Raw genomic sequence first — 16,284 nt, 5'->3', positions numbered from 1 at the left:
TGAAACATTTATCGCCACACGCAGTAGTTGCGCAGATGCATCCACTTCTTCAAATCGCGTGCACAGATAAAGTAAAAAAATTGCGCGATAAATAATTCCTGTAAACAGTAAACAACTCCACCCGCAATCCCGGGAAAGCGTTGTCTCTCTCTTCCCTTTCTCTCCTTTCGAGATAATCGAGAATAAAGAGAGCCAGCACTATCCCTCCATTATCGCTAGACGATGGGATCGACTTTAGCGTTTCATCCGGAATCTCGCAAAAGCGGGAGATTGATTGGCGGATTGCGCGTTATTCCCTAGCAACATTGTTTACGGATAATTTCGTGGATGAAATAATTAATTGGCGAATAAAACAATTTAATTGTTTAATATGTAGAAAGAAAGATCGGACAGGGATAACGAATTATGCAATTGGAAATTTAACAAGCAATTCTGCCGAGGTTGATGAATTTTAAAGGATCAGAAACGCGCAGAAAGTGTAAGACAATTAAGTGTAGTCAGTGTAGCTACAAGGAACAGACCGAACAGACGTATTTTGGATAGCGTACCGCGATTGTTTGACGAAACTCTTCGAAGTGTAATTAAGTATTTATTCAACAAAAGTAAATCATGCCGAAAGTACGACGAAGCAAGAAACCGCCGCCCGACGGTTGGGAACTGATCGAGCCGACGCTGGAGGAATTGGAGCAAAAGATGCGCGAAGGTGAGTGTTTGCTCCTCGCGAGGTTAGATTTAGCTGCTTCGGTTTAACTTATGTTTTATCTCTCTTTAATTCTCAAAACTAGAAAAAGATAAAAATGTAAATCAAATCGAGATTAAAGTTATATCTACGTTGGTGGAAATGGACATTAAAGGTTTTTTTTTTTTCGTTACAGCCGAGACGGAGCCTCACGAGGGCAAAAGAAAACAGGAGTCCTTGTGGCCGATATTTAAAATCCACCATCAGAAATCTCGATACATATACGACTTGTTCTACAGAAGAAAGGCCATCAGTCGCGGTAAGTCGACGTGCCGTTACAAAGATGCTCTTAAAAAGAGATTTTAAGAGATTACGTCTGATCTCCTTGCGTTTTTCACTTGTTGCAGAATTGTACGATTACTGCCTGAATGAAAATATCGCCGACAAAAACTTGATCGCCAAGTGGAAGAAGGTCGGCTACGAGAACTTGTGCTGCCTGCGCTGCATTCAGACGAGGGATACAAATTTCGGCACGAACTGCATCTGCAGAGTGCCAAAGGGCAAGCTCGAGGAAGGCCGGATAGTGGAGTGCATACATTGCGGTTGCCGAGGATGCTCGGGTTGAGTGCGACGCTCCCCTGTGTAAGGCACTTATACTCTTTATTGCCGCAAAATTACATTGTGCATCTCGTTTTGTAATAAAAAAAAAATTTAATTTGCACGTATCTCGCATCTTTACTCGATCGTCAGGCGCCACTTTTCACGCCCGGCAAATCTAGCGGCAAGATAGAGCGGCGTTTGCACCCGCCAGTCGTACGTGACGCATTTGTTTTCAGACTCGATGTTCACTCGCAACACGTGAGCATTTTTCCGGAGGGCAGAGATCATGATGACCGCACCGAGACGCATCCTCGGCAGGCGCATCAGTTTCTCGTCACCGTCCATGAAGATTTTGCCTTGCGGCGTGATCATCAGCGAGGCTGCTCTTTTCAAGGTGTCGTGACTACCTTGCGGGTCGTAGACTAACGCAATGCCCTCGTCATCGTTTCCTTCTGGTGAAACTTCTAAAAACTGTATAATAGGTAAAATTAAAGCGTAGACGAAAAAGTGTAAATAAAATCATATTGCATATAATTACCTTGAATTCAATTATGTAATTCGCATCGAATTGAGGACCTTGCGAGAACAACGTACTTATGGTATCCGTAACTTTTGCAGCAACTTTATCGTTATTAGTGATCACGTAATCCTTGTTATCAAGTTCCCAGCCTGTAATCATTGTAAGTGATTTTTTTATGACTGCCACATTAAAATCTCACACGAAATATAAAACGTTTTTAAAGTATTCTTTTTCCCGTCCAAACATCCACCGTGTTAGACCTAATTTATTAAGATATCAGATTTAGAAAAGCTTTATTCTTAATACAAAGATTGGTCGCTTTCCCTATACGTACTATAAGGCGGTATAAAAGTCCGTGTGACGTGATGTACGCTCCTTGCGACGTTGTCCGCTTGTATTCTAACTCTGAGCGTAACTTGTCGATCAACAGGTATATTTCTGATAAAGCAAGAAGTCTCGGATCCTCTGTACACCGTCTCGAACTTGCTTGACGCCGGGTCGAGAATCTCCCCGTTAGCTTTCTCCACGACATACGTCTGTTCTTCGGCGAAGTACTCCGGATTAGTTACGTGCCATTTAACGTATAATCCCGCCGGTCTCTCCTCAATGTTTATTATCTGAACGGGTACCGTGCGAGAGATGCAGCCAAGTTTCGATATCTGCTCCATAATCTCTTCCTTGTACGAGTTCAATGGACGATCGAAATTTATATTCGGAAGCTCCTCTGAATACGGCACCGCCGGGATTCTTAAAAGTTATAATTTAAAACTTTTAGTCTCTGAGATAGTCTCTGTAATCTTTATATTATTATCGCTCTCACCTGCCTATATCATTACTCGCAGAAATTATCTTTCCAAATCCATTCGCGCTATATCGATGCGGATGCCGTAGAATATCCTCGCTCATCGATATGATATTCTGCGCATTTTGCACCTGTGCCTCCAGCTCCCTTCTACAAGCCCTCAACGGTATCAGACTCTCGTGTTTATGAATTTCTGTCTCCAGTATCAGCTGTTCGCGTCTCTTATTGATCTCGTGGCACACGTCATCTAACAAAGATTGAAACGTCCCGTCTATATCTTTTAACGTTCTCATCATACTATTTTCTATCTGACAAAACAATTTTCTCGTGTTAATGTAATCACCAAGTATAAAAATAAGCAGCAATTTTAAATTTACCTGCTGATCAGCATTGTCGAGATCTTTCAATTGACAATCCAGTTTTGCTATGTATTCCTGTGTAGATTCTACAATGCTTTTGATATTGTCTGTCACGTTCTGTGGCAATACTTCTCCTTTTTGTGCAAAAGTATCTTCCGCATCAGGATGTGATACATTTGTGCTCCGATTTTTGTCCACATTTCGTTCATATTGGTTTAATTTCTTTAATGCATACATTAATCGCATCAGAAGTTCTTCTCTCTTCGTTTTTTCATTACCGTTATCGGAACTCTTACTAGAAATATTTGGCGTTAATGGTTTTGTCACGTATTTGTGCAATAATTCGTCATAATTGTCGATTTGCTCCAACTCCAATTTATAGGACGGTTTTTGTTTGGTCAGCGCTTCTAAAATTTGTTCCATATCTGAAAAGATAATATAGATTTGGATTAATATAAATAATTATTGATATAACATTCAAATATATATAATATAAATTTTGAAATTTTACAGATTAATTTTTGTTTATTAATTACAGATATTGTTTAATTAAATTGTGCCAGGAATATTTTGCGTAGCAATCATTAGGGTCAGCTTGAATTTCTTTCTCAGCAAACGTTTGGGTCTGCTGATTGTTCAATATCAGGTATTTCCTCGATCTTCCTGGATATCTCACATAATCATGCAGTTTAGCGTGATCTGTTTCATTACTGCCGATTTCATGTTCATTCCCGTTATAATTCTTACTCGGCGTTAGCAACATGCCGCTCCAATAATCTGGATCGTTATAATCGTGCAAAGACGCTTGCGTACTAATCCCTATAATTTGCCAGGAATATTTAATGCTGCACATTTTGTACGCAGGCTTATTATCCTCCATATTATTTAACAAGTCTTGCAATAAGGTGTGTGATGTCTGTGTGCCTGTTCCAATAACTTGCCAGGAATATTTTATTTTACAGTCATAAGGTCTTCTGCCATTTCTCTCAGCAGTTTTCATTTCAGCGTTGTCAGGTTCTTTTCTTTGAGAAGATGTGTGTGGCATCCAATTATCTATTTCCCAAGAATATTTGATGTTACCCGCAGTCTTATCTTCATCCCACGTATGGCTCTTTATCGCATTTCTCTCCTCAACAAGATTGTCATCCTGAATTTTGGCTAAACTGCTGCAGTTGTAGACAGAAGACCAGTTTGTGTTAGTAGATTTTAAATGAGATTGTGCAAACTGTGGGAAGTTATTTCCTGGCAGAACTTCATTTTCATAATGTAAAACATTAATTTCATATTCGCTGTTACTGGGATGCAAATGATTTGACGCTTTACTAGATATCGACTTCGCCCTGTTTGCAATATTTGCAAACGTTTTTTTATTTTCGATCTTGAAGCTTGACGGTGTTGACACCGTGGAGACGGTGTCTGCAATATCGTAGAACGATTGACTTGATAGTGACACAACCGGTTTGCTCATGATATTACTGATTGGCGTTTCTATCTTTGGCAAAAGTACAATTATATCCTCGTGTCTCGTCTGGCTTTCCTTCATCTGCGACAGATCGCACTTCCTTGATAATTTTATAGATCTTGAACTTGCTTTGTGCAAATTCTTTTCATCTGCGGACGGTTCGGATTGCGCGAGCACTGTATTGGGAAATTGTAACGTATCATTTCTCTCCTTGCAGGATAATCTCTTCGATGGGTACAAATTTTGCGAAATACTAATTTTCTCGATGCTTGGAGACTCGTTCTTTCCAAAAGTAGTATACTTTGCACTTTGATCCTTGGCTTTCCAGCGATCAGTTCTTTTTACCTAGGAAGTTCCAAGCTTCAGATGTAGAAAAACTAACGCTTTAAACAAGATTTTTAATAATTTTTCGAGATTGCGTTCAAAAGTAATATGAAAAAGAAAAGGGGAAAGTAATCTTTTGGAATACAGAGATTTTGATTGACCTCGAGTGAGTTTCCCAAGGGATCGTATAATGTACGCAAGGGTGCCTCTGAGAACAGCAATGCAGGATTATTTATGCAGTTTTGCGTTCTCAGAATCTGTCGCTGAAAAGTCCTGTTCTCTGATAAGGTAGCGTCGCAGCTCTGCTTAAAGGGCACAGGTTTCACAATGGGAATCATTACATTCCTGGTATGCAATATTACATCTGGCATCCTTCTCTTCTGTCGATTTTTCAGGCGTCTGCCTTTTATCGGAGCTGAGTCTCCCATGTTAGAGCTTCTACAGTAAAATATATCATACATCAAAGAGCGTGTCTCTTAAATACATAAATACTGTTTCAATACATGTATCTTTCACAGTTATAACCTATAAATTCATTTTAGTGTGTTGACGGATTAAATATATACTAATATAGAATCGAAGCAGATTACTTTTACTATTTACAATATGTATCTGCAAACGTGAATTCATATGTACAATAGGAAATAAAGCACATTTATATTATACAAAATATCCAATTAGAAATTTATTTAACGACGAACTTTATTACACCCAAATTATATTATAAAATAAACAATGTATCGTGTTAACGACGATTGATTAGGATAACTGAATTTTATAAAGTATATATCTCTGAAAAATGTGTAAATGATTCATCGGAGATAAGATAGAGATCAAGGAAAAAAATATATGTCAGTAGTCTCTCTCTCAGTACGCATATATACAATCTTGATATATACTCACAGAACGTTGGAAATTAACCGAGATAATTAAAACCGGAAATCTGGCAAGGATGGGCGATACACGGGAGAAATTTGGAGAGCGATGATTTTGCCGAAAAGATTATGACATTTGAAACGCACGGGGTAATCGCGGATCTCTACGGGCGGTGCATCTTGTCGCGCTGGGTCTAAATATAACCAAGCCAGGCGTGATATCATGCATAGGCATGAAACAGACAATTACCACGCAACCGTAAATCCCAGCCGCGTAATATTTAAACGTGCTACATATTTACTGTAATATTTCTAGAAATTATATATTTAACGCCTCGCATTTTCGTCCACGCTTACATAAATACTAAAAAAAATGTAGACCCCGATACTCGCGTGGTTTACTGCAATGAAGAAATCATTAGAGTTTATGTTACTATATTTAAATGATAAAGTACATTTTCTGATTATATTATATACATATTACATCATATTTAGACATTATATAATACAATCCAATATCACATGATCCTCCCTGATATTATTAAATTAAAATTAAAATGAGTGAAACAATAACTATACCTACATACGAAATAATAACTGTAACGATAATACGGAAGAGAAAAGACGTGTTAGTTTGATACCTCCGATACTTTTTAGATCGCTCTCATCCAACCCTCAATAAATAGATTTATATGTAACTTGATAGAAAGAACTTTTAAAATCTTATCGGCATCCAAGCCCTTTATCACAAATTTCCGCATATGTTTGCGTTAGATAATATAAATATACATCGCCTACGTTAGACTGTATTATTAAAGTCGTCCGCTATAAAACTTTGTTTTACGCCAGATCTTGCTAGAAATCGATGAAGTGATCATGTAGTAAAACGTGCAGAAGTGCATGTGTGTAACTGAAGTTTCATAGAGAATTATAGGCTGCGCGCAAGTCTTTGTTTCTGATAATTTTGCGTTTTAACGCAGTTAATTCTGCCGCTTTAGAAGCTGATCAATTTGCATTTTGTACATCTCCTTAACGTCCTCGAGGTCCAGTCGCAGTTCCTGATTCTCCTCGACCTTTTCGCCATACATTTGCAGCAACGCGTCGTATCTGGTTTGCGTCTCGTTAAGACTCTCGTTGAGTGCCTGCGCTTCCGCGACGCTGGCACTCAATTCCTCGACCTTCAAAGTTAACGTCGCCAATTCCGAATTCAGTGTATCCCTCTCTGTGTTTCGTCGAGACAATTCCCACTGAAGTTGCTGTATCTCACCTGCGATAGCATGTAAGAATTAGTGAATAGCAACAACCAAGATTAGCAATACCGATAAACACGATAACACATAAGCTTACCGTCTCTCTGTTTCAATTGCGCTTGCAAGTTCTCGAAGATCGACGTACTACTCGAGCCCGTTATAATACTTTCGTATGGTATTGGAGGAAATCTGCCAGAGTTATTATCAAATACTGAATCGCTGAACTGAAAAAAGCAAATTTTACATTAGATACAAAATAATTGTCGATTGTGTGTGTGTGTGATCCCGTAACATTTTTATACATACCCCTGGCCAGGCACTATTTGCACTGCTAACAGATTCTTGTCCTATGCTGAGAGTAGGGCTAAATCGTGATTCCTCATCGGTATTTTGCTGCTGTTCCAATATTGCGTTATTTCTTCTCCTTTCTGCATCAGTCGCTGCCTTTTCGACGGCTAACTTATTCTCTAGCGCGTTTATCTCTCTTTTTAATTCCTGCACTTGACTGGAATGTGTCTGCTCGAGAGTGTTTATCGCATCTTGGTGTCTGCAATTTGAATTTTATTATAGATTGAATATTAGCATGCATCGCGAAAAAACGTGTCTACATATTCTAAACACTTACTCTTTATTCTGCTTTAATAATCTCTCATTTTCTTCTTTTAATGTATCGTGCAATTCCTGCAATTTCGACCTTTCTTTCTCTTTTAAGTTGAGCTTCGATTCTAAATGCGATTCTTTGGTTTTCAGATTAATATTCTCTTCTCTCAGAAGACGATCCATCTCGGTTAAATTCTCGATTTTGGACTGCAATTTAATAATTTTCTCCGATAAAACCTTCTCCTGCTTCATGAAGCTATTGGATTTATGTTGTAAGTTTGCTTGCAGTTGTTCTATCTGCCTTAACAGAGGTTTTGTTGCTATCGAGACAGATTCGGATAACTCTTCACTTCTGGCTTCTGAAGCTTCTAATCGCTTAAGTAATTCGTTGTTTTCATGCTTGAAAAACTCTTCCCTTCTATATCATAAAAAAATAGATACTATTAGAATAAAAATCAGTTATACTATAATTAATAGCGTATTTAATGTAAAATATTCACTTGACGTGAGCTTCCTCGGCTTGACGGTATTTCAATTTCAAATCCTCCACTTGTGCAAACAATTGGCACGATTCAGCCGCGTTATCCACGGCTTCTTTTAATTCCTCTTCAGTGGTTAGCAGCTTTTTCTTCGTTTCTGCTAAGTCCCTATTATATAGAATTTTTTTATTAAGTACATAAAGCTCGTTTTATTTTAGAATTAGTTAAATGATTCTACACTCACACTTTTGCAGCATCCAAGCTCTTCTTATAAGCCTCCATCTTATTCACTGCATTATCCAATTTTTCTTGTAACGTTAGTATCTCTTTCTCTTGCTTCTTCGTTTTCGCTGTCAGCGTATGAACAGCTTCTATTTGACTGCGCTCGACCTCCTCCTTCGCGTGCAGCGATCGTTTTAATCTCTCCAATTCCGTATTTTGTTCCTCTATTTGCTCTCTAAAAATAAAAGTGAAAATTGCGATGAATTTAATTATTATTTGCTGTAATTTACTTTTGATACAATTAATACAATAAATAAGATATAACTAAATTACTTTTGACTCTTTATCGTTGCATCAGTCTCTTTCTCTTTTACGCGCAGCTTTTTTATGATGTTGCTGTGTTGAAGTTGTTGTTTGCTGAGTTTCTCGCCCTCTTCACGAAGCTCCTTTATGATTTCGTCCTTCTCAGCGTTTATATTCGACATCTCTTGCGACGATAAACGCGATGCTGCTTCTAACTTTAATTGATCTAAATTTTTCCTCAGTTGATCACGCTCCCTTATCGCTTGCTGAAATTTCCTCTCCAGTGCCGACAGACGCTGCGTATATTCATCCGTGATTTGATTAATATTTTGATTTTGCTCCGCGTGTTTTTCAAAATTCTCAAGCTGCCTGTAAAACATATCTGTTTATGATATCTATTATGTGAAGATAGAACGATATTGATACAATCACGGCAATCTTACTTTATTAAATTTGCATTTTGCTCATGTAACTCCATATTTATCCTGCTCACGTCGATTAACTTTGATTCTCTCGCTTCTAAAATCTCTGTCATCTCCTGCACGCGTTTCAATAGCTTTTCAATCTCCATATTCGTTTCGTCCGAACCTATGCTGATTTCGCTTAATTCTCGAGAATGGCCTCGGGTCTTTAAAGTTTTCGTTAGCAAATCACCGCCTTTGCTCAACTGTAATTTCGCCGGACTCTGTCGCGATTGGGTTGAACTCGAATCACCGTTAGGACTGTTGACAAACAATACATTAATTATTGACATTGAACGTTAAGCAGAAACATTTTATTATACTCGTACCTAGATATTATCTCAATATCGCTCGACGTTGTAGTTTCTAATTCGTCTCCGCTCGTATGTCCACTGGCTTGATCAGACCCGATTTTTACCAGATCGGAACGGCTGTGAAAGAAGCAGACGTTTAACAGGAGAACCGTCATATAATTGAACAGTATGTGTGAATTAAATAATACCTTTCTGACGATATTGGTGAATTTTCTCGCGGTACTTCCGTGCAATGGCTTTCCATATCAATTATTTCACTTTTTTCGACCATAGCATCAGCCAGCATGGTCTTCACATAAGAACTGGTAGTCAAAGGTGTCTCGAGGACTTTGGAATCGCTCGTGCACATCAACGTCGCATTATCCTCCGAACTGCTCTCTATCAAGGTACCTTCCCTGCTTGAATCGGTAGATATTAAATATTGATCATTACTACTCTCGATCATCTTTGTTTCATCCATGCTTTCGATTTGACTATCTAGATCCGGCGGCTCTATAGTGGTACTCATTAATTGAGAAAAGGTAGAAACGTTCTCCGGTTTCTCATTTACTCCTTCCAAATGGTCCAATTTGCGAATCGGTTGTGTGGTAATTGGCTCGAGCGTCAGATGCAAATTGTGTTTTTCCTTCAGCGAGTCAAGACTCAAGTTTAACTTGCTCTCCGTGCAAACCTTTGCCGACGTTTGCCTATCGTCCGGATACGAATCGTGCATCTTTATAGGCATCTTCACGTTCATATCAGTCAGTTCCATCTTATTTTTAACCGTGTCCAATTGTTGCAACGGCTCAAGCACCGTCATGACCGTGCCCTCGGAAGCCGAAGTGTAAGAATCCTCGGCCAAGCTCTCGTCCGGTTCGTCCACGTCTGGTATTACCTCGACGCTTTCGGGGGAAGTTTTCGAGCTGTCCGCCGCGTGCGACGAACTTTTATTCGTGTCCAAGCTGGATAACGCGCTCGGTGACGGTGTACTATCAACGCTATAAGGATACGGACTGACGTTCAACGTTTTTACTTCCTCCATCGGTGATTCGTACGGAGAAATGTCGGATGACGAAGTTTCGAATTGATCTCTACTCGGTGGGTGTAACGTGCCGGTGCAGTCTATGCATGGAGTGGTGCATTCGTCTCCGCCCAGGACAGGCAATGACTCTAAATTCTTTGGCTCTATTGGAGATAGATAAGGGCTGCTGTCGCTCTTCCAGTCTCCCAGGATCTCCACGGAGCTCGGCGACGTTACGAGACTGTCCGGCAGGATCTCGACCGATTCGGAATTCACCTTGATACCGACGACGGAGGGACTTAACGAATTAGTAACGGAATTGAGATCCGACTCCGGTGTGGTGGTGCAATCGGTGTCGGATTGCGAACCAAGTATCTCCAAGCTCTCCAGACTCTTCTTATCGCTCTCGGAGGAAACATTAGGTACTTTATGGAACACATTAGTGGGACTCGATGTACGATTGATATCATTGCTTTCCGATGCTGCCTCGTTGTCACATTGTCCTTCTTCCTTTTCATCGGTGCTCGTCGTGGAATCACTGTCGGTATTATCCGCCGTTGGTGCATAGTATATTTGTTCCAAGTCTAAACTGGCACTTTTAGTTACAGTCTTATCGGTACTGATAGAAACAACATTGTCCAAAGACGACTGTTCTGACAATACACAAGATTCTGACGCAGTTTTATCATTAGATTCTTTAGACAAGCTAAGATTCGTATTTACAGACTCACTGATAGCACTAGACTCCCTCTCATCTTCCTTATGTACAGATTCACTCTTTGCTATCGCGGATTTTGCGTCCTTCGTCGCCAATTTTTCGGGAGCGGAAGTAGAAGACACCATGCTGCGTTGCTGCTCATCCTGACTGGTGGCACTTTGCAAAGACTTGGAATGCTTGACAGTTTTCCATCCATTCCCGTCTACGATCTTTGGCGGCTCAAAAAACGAGCCTGTAAAGCTACCCCAAATACTGCTCGTGTTTTGCTGCTGTTTCTGCGGATTGCCGTCGCGTTTGTTGGCCTCCTGTTCATTCTGCAGCCCCCAGCTCGCGAAAAAATCCGAAGTCTCATCCGTACGCGGCTGAATCTTCGGTTCCTCCTCCTTGATGTCCAAGGCCTTGTCTATGGTCTTCTGCGCTCCCTTCAGAGCGGACTTTGCCAGATTGGCAAATCCCGTGGCATCAAACCAGCTCATGTTTTACGCCTAAGACAAGAGAAACAGTGTAAATTACTTCATACAGGGCTTCACTTTGCTGGATATGGATAAATGCAATGTCGGGAAGGATCGACATTCAGGATGCTCTGCATGACAAGTAAATGACAGTCTCCTTGCGAGACGTATACAGCAAAGTTGAGTATTAAATAAAGTCGCGCGTACTCCTTGAGTCGATATAAATCCTCGGACAGGAAATTGACGTCGCAACTCGCGATTATTTAGACTGTTGACTCTGAAAAACGTGCGTCGCTACCGCGCCGTTACGTGGCACTTCTTCCTTCCATTCTCCCTCGCGTTACCGCGATTGACGTACATGACATCCTCCGAGGCGACGATCGTGACGGCGCGGCGGTTTCGGGATCGGCGACGGATCCTCCTTTTCTCACTGTTGATCGACCTGCGTGTCGACTGTCAAAATGCATTTAGCAGCCGACATGTTCGTGTCGTGTCGTCGCGGGTCGCGGCCAGTGCTGTCAACCTCCGTTCCTCGCGGCCTCCGCCAGCACCGCGTTTCTCCCCATGCACGTTCCCTTCCTCGTCCTCGATCACCTCCTCCGCCGATCACGTTTCCTCGATCGAGAACGAGAACGTGAAATGCAATGCGTGCGATCGATCGTACAAACACACGCACAACCTAAACTTCACGACGCGAAAACATCGGAATTTAGAGAGTAATCAGACTTGTTTCAACTGCGCTCTCTGCACTTTTTTCACCTTCCTTCTCGCTCTCTCTTTTTCCGTCCTAACCTGCATCCGTTTTATTTTTAACTCGTCATACAACTTTATTTGCAGATCGAAGGCACGTGACTGATAAAAAAAAGTGTCTTCTTTTATTTCGCTCTTTAAATACATCTCGTTTACAAATTTTGCGCTTTTGTTCTCTTTAAAACCCGAGATGTGCACACGTTTTATTTCGAACTAGAAAAGTACAGCTGCAGATACAGGATACGGACGAAAATCGAGCAAAAAATGCTAGCCATGAATTGTTAAAAAAAAAAGGAATATAGACGCCACTAATTAGCTTATCAATTGAATAGGAAGAATGAATCGTGTGACAAAATAAAACGAATACTTGCAATATGCGCGAATAGGTATGAGTACGTCGAATACATTTGACAATTATTTCGATAATAGAGCAGAAAGTTCGTTTCCACTTGAGCTCGATTTTTGCAAAAATTGTCGAAATTATATTTGAATTTATTTGCGATGCGCAGATTGACGATACGTGAAATAAAAGCGAGGGGCTTCCGGCGTTATCGCTACCACCGCTGAAGAGCCCCGTTTACCGGGTTCATTTGCAAGTGCTCCAGTGGCGCAATTGGTTAGCGCACGGTACTTATAAAGCAGTTCACGTGAGCAATGCCGGGGTTGTGAGTTCGAGCCTCACCTGGAGCATTATTTTTTTTTTCCTTTGTCCGTCGACATATATGCTAATCAATCTGATTGTTTTGTAATTTCTCGCGTTTAACATTACTTCTATGCAGTCAATTAAATTAATTATTAAATGTGACCGACGCTATACATTTTACGTTAATTTCGGCACGTAATAAGGATAACATTACAATGTAATTAATTATACTATATAATACTCAATGCTCTATTTTAATATTAAAAATTAATGTGATATATTAATTATATTAACATGTACATTTTCAGTAAAAATTTGTTTAAAAATTATATCGTCAAAAAAATCCATCGTTAAAAAATTTCCAATAACTTTGCGACATATAAAAAAAATATAGTCACATAGTGTAATAAATATGTATATTTTTTTAAATGTAATAAATTTTTTAAATATAATATAATTGTATTTAAAAATATATAACATATAATAAAAAATATATGTAGATGTAGCATATATAACATATATCTTATTGATCTTAAAATATATACATATAAATGGTGTATGCATACATATTCCATATATTATTATCGATGTAAAATATAGCACCATAAAGCACGCTTGTTTTTTCTTGGAAAAAAAATACAGCGGCGCATAAAGAGTTAACATGCATATGCATACATAATATCAGTGATGTCGGACTGGAAATCTGAAAATGGACATCGTGCGACTGTATGCGAGTCACAGAGAAGCCTCCTGACCCAAATTGATCGAGATATAATGGACAGCGTGAGAGGGACGACGACAGATCTCGCCGTTATCGTTATTAATGGCAGTCGCGTTAAAATCGAGGATACACGAACGATGTTTTATGCTAAGTACTTGATCGTCAACCAAATCACGAAATGCGGTACCTATTAAAATCGCGCGGTGGTCGGTGTTCACCGATGTTTGTCCGCCGGGCGGAACAATGACTACCCAGGATCCGGTTTCGTGAAGGCGTGCGTTTTAAAAGCGCTTTAAAAGCCCACCCGCGACTTCGCCGATTGTCAGTCACACCTCCGCTACTCAATATGTCTCAACCGTGTTATGATCCGCAATACAAAATGTGGTCGACCCACGTAACGATCTCGAAAATTTACGCTTAATTCAAACGTTACGTTAAATAATTTATTTAACTAATTGGCGATCATTTTTGCAGATATATCGGTGGCTGCTCCTCGTCGGCGCGATATCCTCGGGAAACCTCGCGGGCGGATTCGAGCCTCAGGATGAGGCGGTCTTCGTGAATTTCCATCGCCGATACAACGTCTCGAGGGTGGCGATACTCCACGACAACGGTTATTTACCACCAGCTTCGATTCCGGATTTCTCCCTGCCGGAAGTGATCGATAACAGAGCGCGGAACGTGCCGGTTGCGGTGACGGATGAGACCAGAAACTATCCGAACGCGCTGTATCATCTGCCCGGACGGGATGCCTTGCGAGTCCTCACGCGCAAGGGCCCGCACGACAGGTATCCGGGGAGCGACGGGTCGCAAATACCTCAGCATCATCGTCGACCCACTTTCCCGCAAGGCAAACACCCTCAACAGACTACAACGCAGCCTCCTCCTTCTCCTCCTCCTTTCAGTGAAACACCACCATTGTCCTTAGCGAACAGCGTCAGTATTGAGGAGATGTCCTGTCAGAACACGGGAGACGAATTGTTCTTCAGGTAATGAAATTCGCTTCAAACTCTCGATCTTTTACCGCAGCTACGCTAGTCTTTCCCAAACTTTTCAAATCTAAAATGATAAACATTCTCACACTTTGCAATAAGACAAAAGAAAGGAGATTGATATACTTAGCATATCTAAACAATTCTATCGATCATTTAATTTTAATAAGATCATGTTATTTATTCAAACTTGACAATCTATAGTATGTCTATATACGTATAATACGAATAATTTTATATTATGTGTCACACAATCCATAATCATAGAGCATCCATCAAAGCGCCGAGAAACTCAGCCCCACCGGTGATAGACAACGCGACGGGCGATGTTTGTCGAGCGATAGCGGTCAGGGACTCTTATCGCATTAATTTTGAAAGGGACCAGGTCTGGGATTGCGGGGTCGTCGATTGTTCCGCGGACGGCAACCAATCGTACTGCCTCGACCTGAGATTCCCCGTGATCCCCGGTCTACGAGTGAGGGAGGACCACAGGGTGACGTTGCGGTGTAAGACCCAGCAGAGGATCGCGTATCACACGAGGCAGATCAGCGTGAAAACTTTGGAAGCGTAAGACGTGTCATTTGTCTCCCGGCAAAGGTAGCAAAAAATAAGCATCTGGCGGCAGACGCCGGGCTATTCAGATATTATGCTCCCTTCAGGAAAGCGAGGAACGTACCGGGCGTGCTGAACGGCGGCGCCGAGAATGCCCTGAATGTGGACGTGGGGCTCTTCAGGAAGACTTACGGCTCGAGAAACATTTTCGACGCGAGGATAAAATCCGGCGGCACGGTCGTTCTCGGCGAGGAGATTCTGCTGCGCGTGTTAGTCAACGGCGACGACAGTAAGCGCATTAGCGCCGAGTAGTACCGTGCACTTTTATTCCTTTAGTAAGACGAATGGTGTGTCTGAAACTCTGACAGCGCGACTTCATGTAACATATGATCTCTGATAATTTCACCCTAAGAGAAGAAAAAAAGATATTTATAAGAAGTCAATTATATAATTCTATTAAATTAATAATATAAAATTAATCCCAAGTGGAAAATTGAGATTGCAAAATTAGATCGTTAACTATATAATTATTTATAATTATATTAATCACGTAATCAATTAAATATGAGAATAGACCTGTATTGCGAAAATTGTCTCAATTATACGCGATCTCAATTATCTTAATTTTCATTTATCCCTTCGTATGTTTAAAGGCTGGCGACACTCGAAGATCGGCCAAGTGACGGTGCACTACGTGGAGGAGCGACAGCGGCAGAAAATCGTTAACAGTCTGTGGATCCTCGACACAGACGGCTGCTTGAATCCGGACGTGCACGAGATTTGTCCTCGGGAGCAATACGCTTTGTCACCGTTGGAGAATTACCTGATTTTCCAGGCGTTCATGTTCGAAGGCATGAAAGAGACCGACGAGATTTTCCTCACCGTGAAGACTACGGCATGTCTGGAATCTGTGGATTGTGTTCTGGATTGTCCCGGCAGTCATGTCAGACGTGCCAGAAGTGTTTCAGATCGAAACAATACCGTCGAGTGGCAGGATGACATAGTCCTTCGAGTGATTCTTCCAAAATACGAGTCACGCGCCTCGCAGAATTATTATTTAGCGATTATGATACCGGCGATCGCGTTACTCGCGCTAATCGCGTCGCTGTGGATCGTCAGAACCTCGCTTCGCCAGAGGCTAGCGAAATCCCGAATAATCTTAAACGCTTAATTTATTTATGCCCCTATGATTGTATATAAGAATCT

At 40.9% G+C, this 16,284-nt stretch overlaps 3 protein-coding genes and 1 non-coding gene across 4 annotated transcripts; 3 read left to right on the top strand and 1 right to left on the bottom strand.

Annotated features, from left to right (window-relative positions):
- Window positions 1–419: 419 nt before the first annotated feature.
- LOC112456348 (protein BUD31 homolog) lies at window positions 420–1,608 on the top strand. Its single transcript, XM_025018823.1, has 4 exons — window positions 420–703; window positions 876–998; window positions 1,087–1,321; window positions 1,516–1,608. The coding sequence occupies exons 1-3, from the start codon at window positions 610–612 to the stop codon at window positions 1,302–1,304; spliced, it is 435 nt and encodes a 144-aa protein (XP_024874591.1). The 5' UTR covers window positions 420–609; the 3' UTR covers window positions 1,305–1,321; window positions 1,516–1,608.
- On the bottom strand, window positions 1,321–12,453 carry LOC112456349. The gene is made up of 18 exons (XM_025018824.1): window positions 11,628–12,453; window positions 9,439–11,453; window positions 9,266–9,367; window positions 8,919–9,197; window positions 8,506–8,844; window positions 8,195–8,407; window positions 7,972–8,118; window positions 7,497–7,889; window positions 7,178–7,418; window positions 6,969–7,095; window positions 6,645–6,888; window positions 4,908–5,181; window positions 3,540–4,767; window positions 2,979–3,385; window positions 2,620–2,909; window positions 2,134–2,546; window positions 1,818–1,948; window positions 1,321–1,750 (listed from the first exon to the last, which is right to left on the bottom strand). Exons 2-18 carry the CDS (start codon window positions 11,442–11,444, stop codon window positions 1,415–1,417), a joined length of 7,170 nt encoding a protein of 2,389 aa, XP_024874592.1. The 5' UTR covers window positions 11,445–11,453; window positions 11,628–12,453; the 3' UTR covers window positions 1,321–1,414.
- Window positions 12,454–12,768: 315 nt separating this feature from the next.
- Trnai-uau lies at window positions 12,769–12,860 on the top strand. The gene is given in 2 exon segments: window positions 12,769–12,806; window positions 12,825–12,860. It is a non-coding gene; the product is annotated as a tRNA-Ile (tRNA).
- A 480-nt stretch (window positions 12,861–13,340) lies between these two features.
- Window positions 13,341–16,275, top strand: LOC112456365. The gene is made up of 4 exons (XM_025018855.1): window positions 13,341–14,523; window positions 14,794–15,093; window positions 15,186–15,367; window positions 15,732–16,275. Exons 1-4 carry the CDS (start codon window positions 14,486–14,488, stop codon window positions 16,247–16,249), a joined length of 1,038 nt encoding a protein of 345 aa, XP_024874623.1. The 5' UTR covers window positions 13,341–14,485; the 3' UTR covers window positions 16,250–16,275.
- Window positions 16,276–16,284: the final 9 nt, after the last annotated feature.

This window comes from Temnothorax curvispinosus, unplaced genomic scaffold, assembly GCF_003070985.1.
Source record: "Temnothorax curvispinosus isolate PA1 unplaced genomic scaffold, ASM307098v1 QBEX01006756.1, whole genome shotgun sequence".
NCBI lineage: Eukaryota > Metazoa > Arthropoda > Insecta > Hymenoptera > Formicidae > Temnothorax > Temnothorax curvispinosus.
Note: the sequence above shows the minus strand (reverse complement) of the source record. Positions and strands in the feature narration are given on the sequence as shown.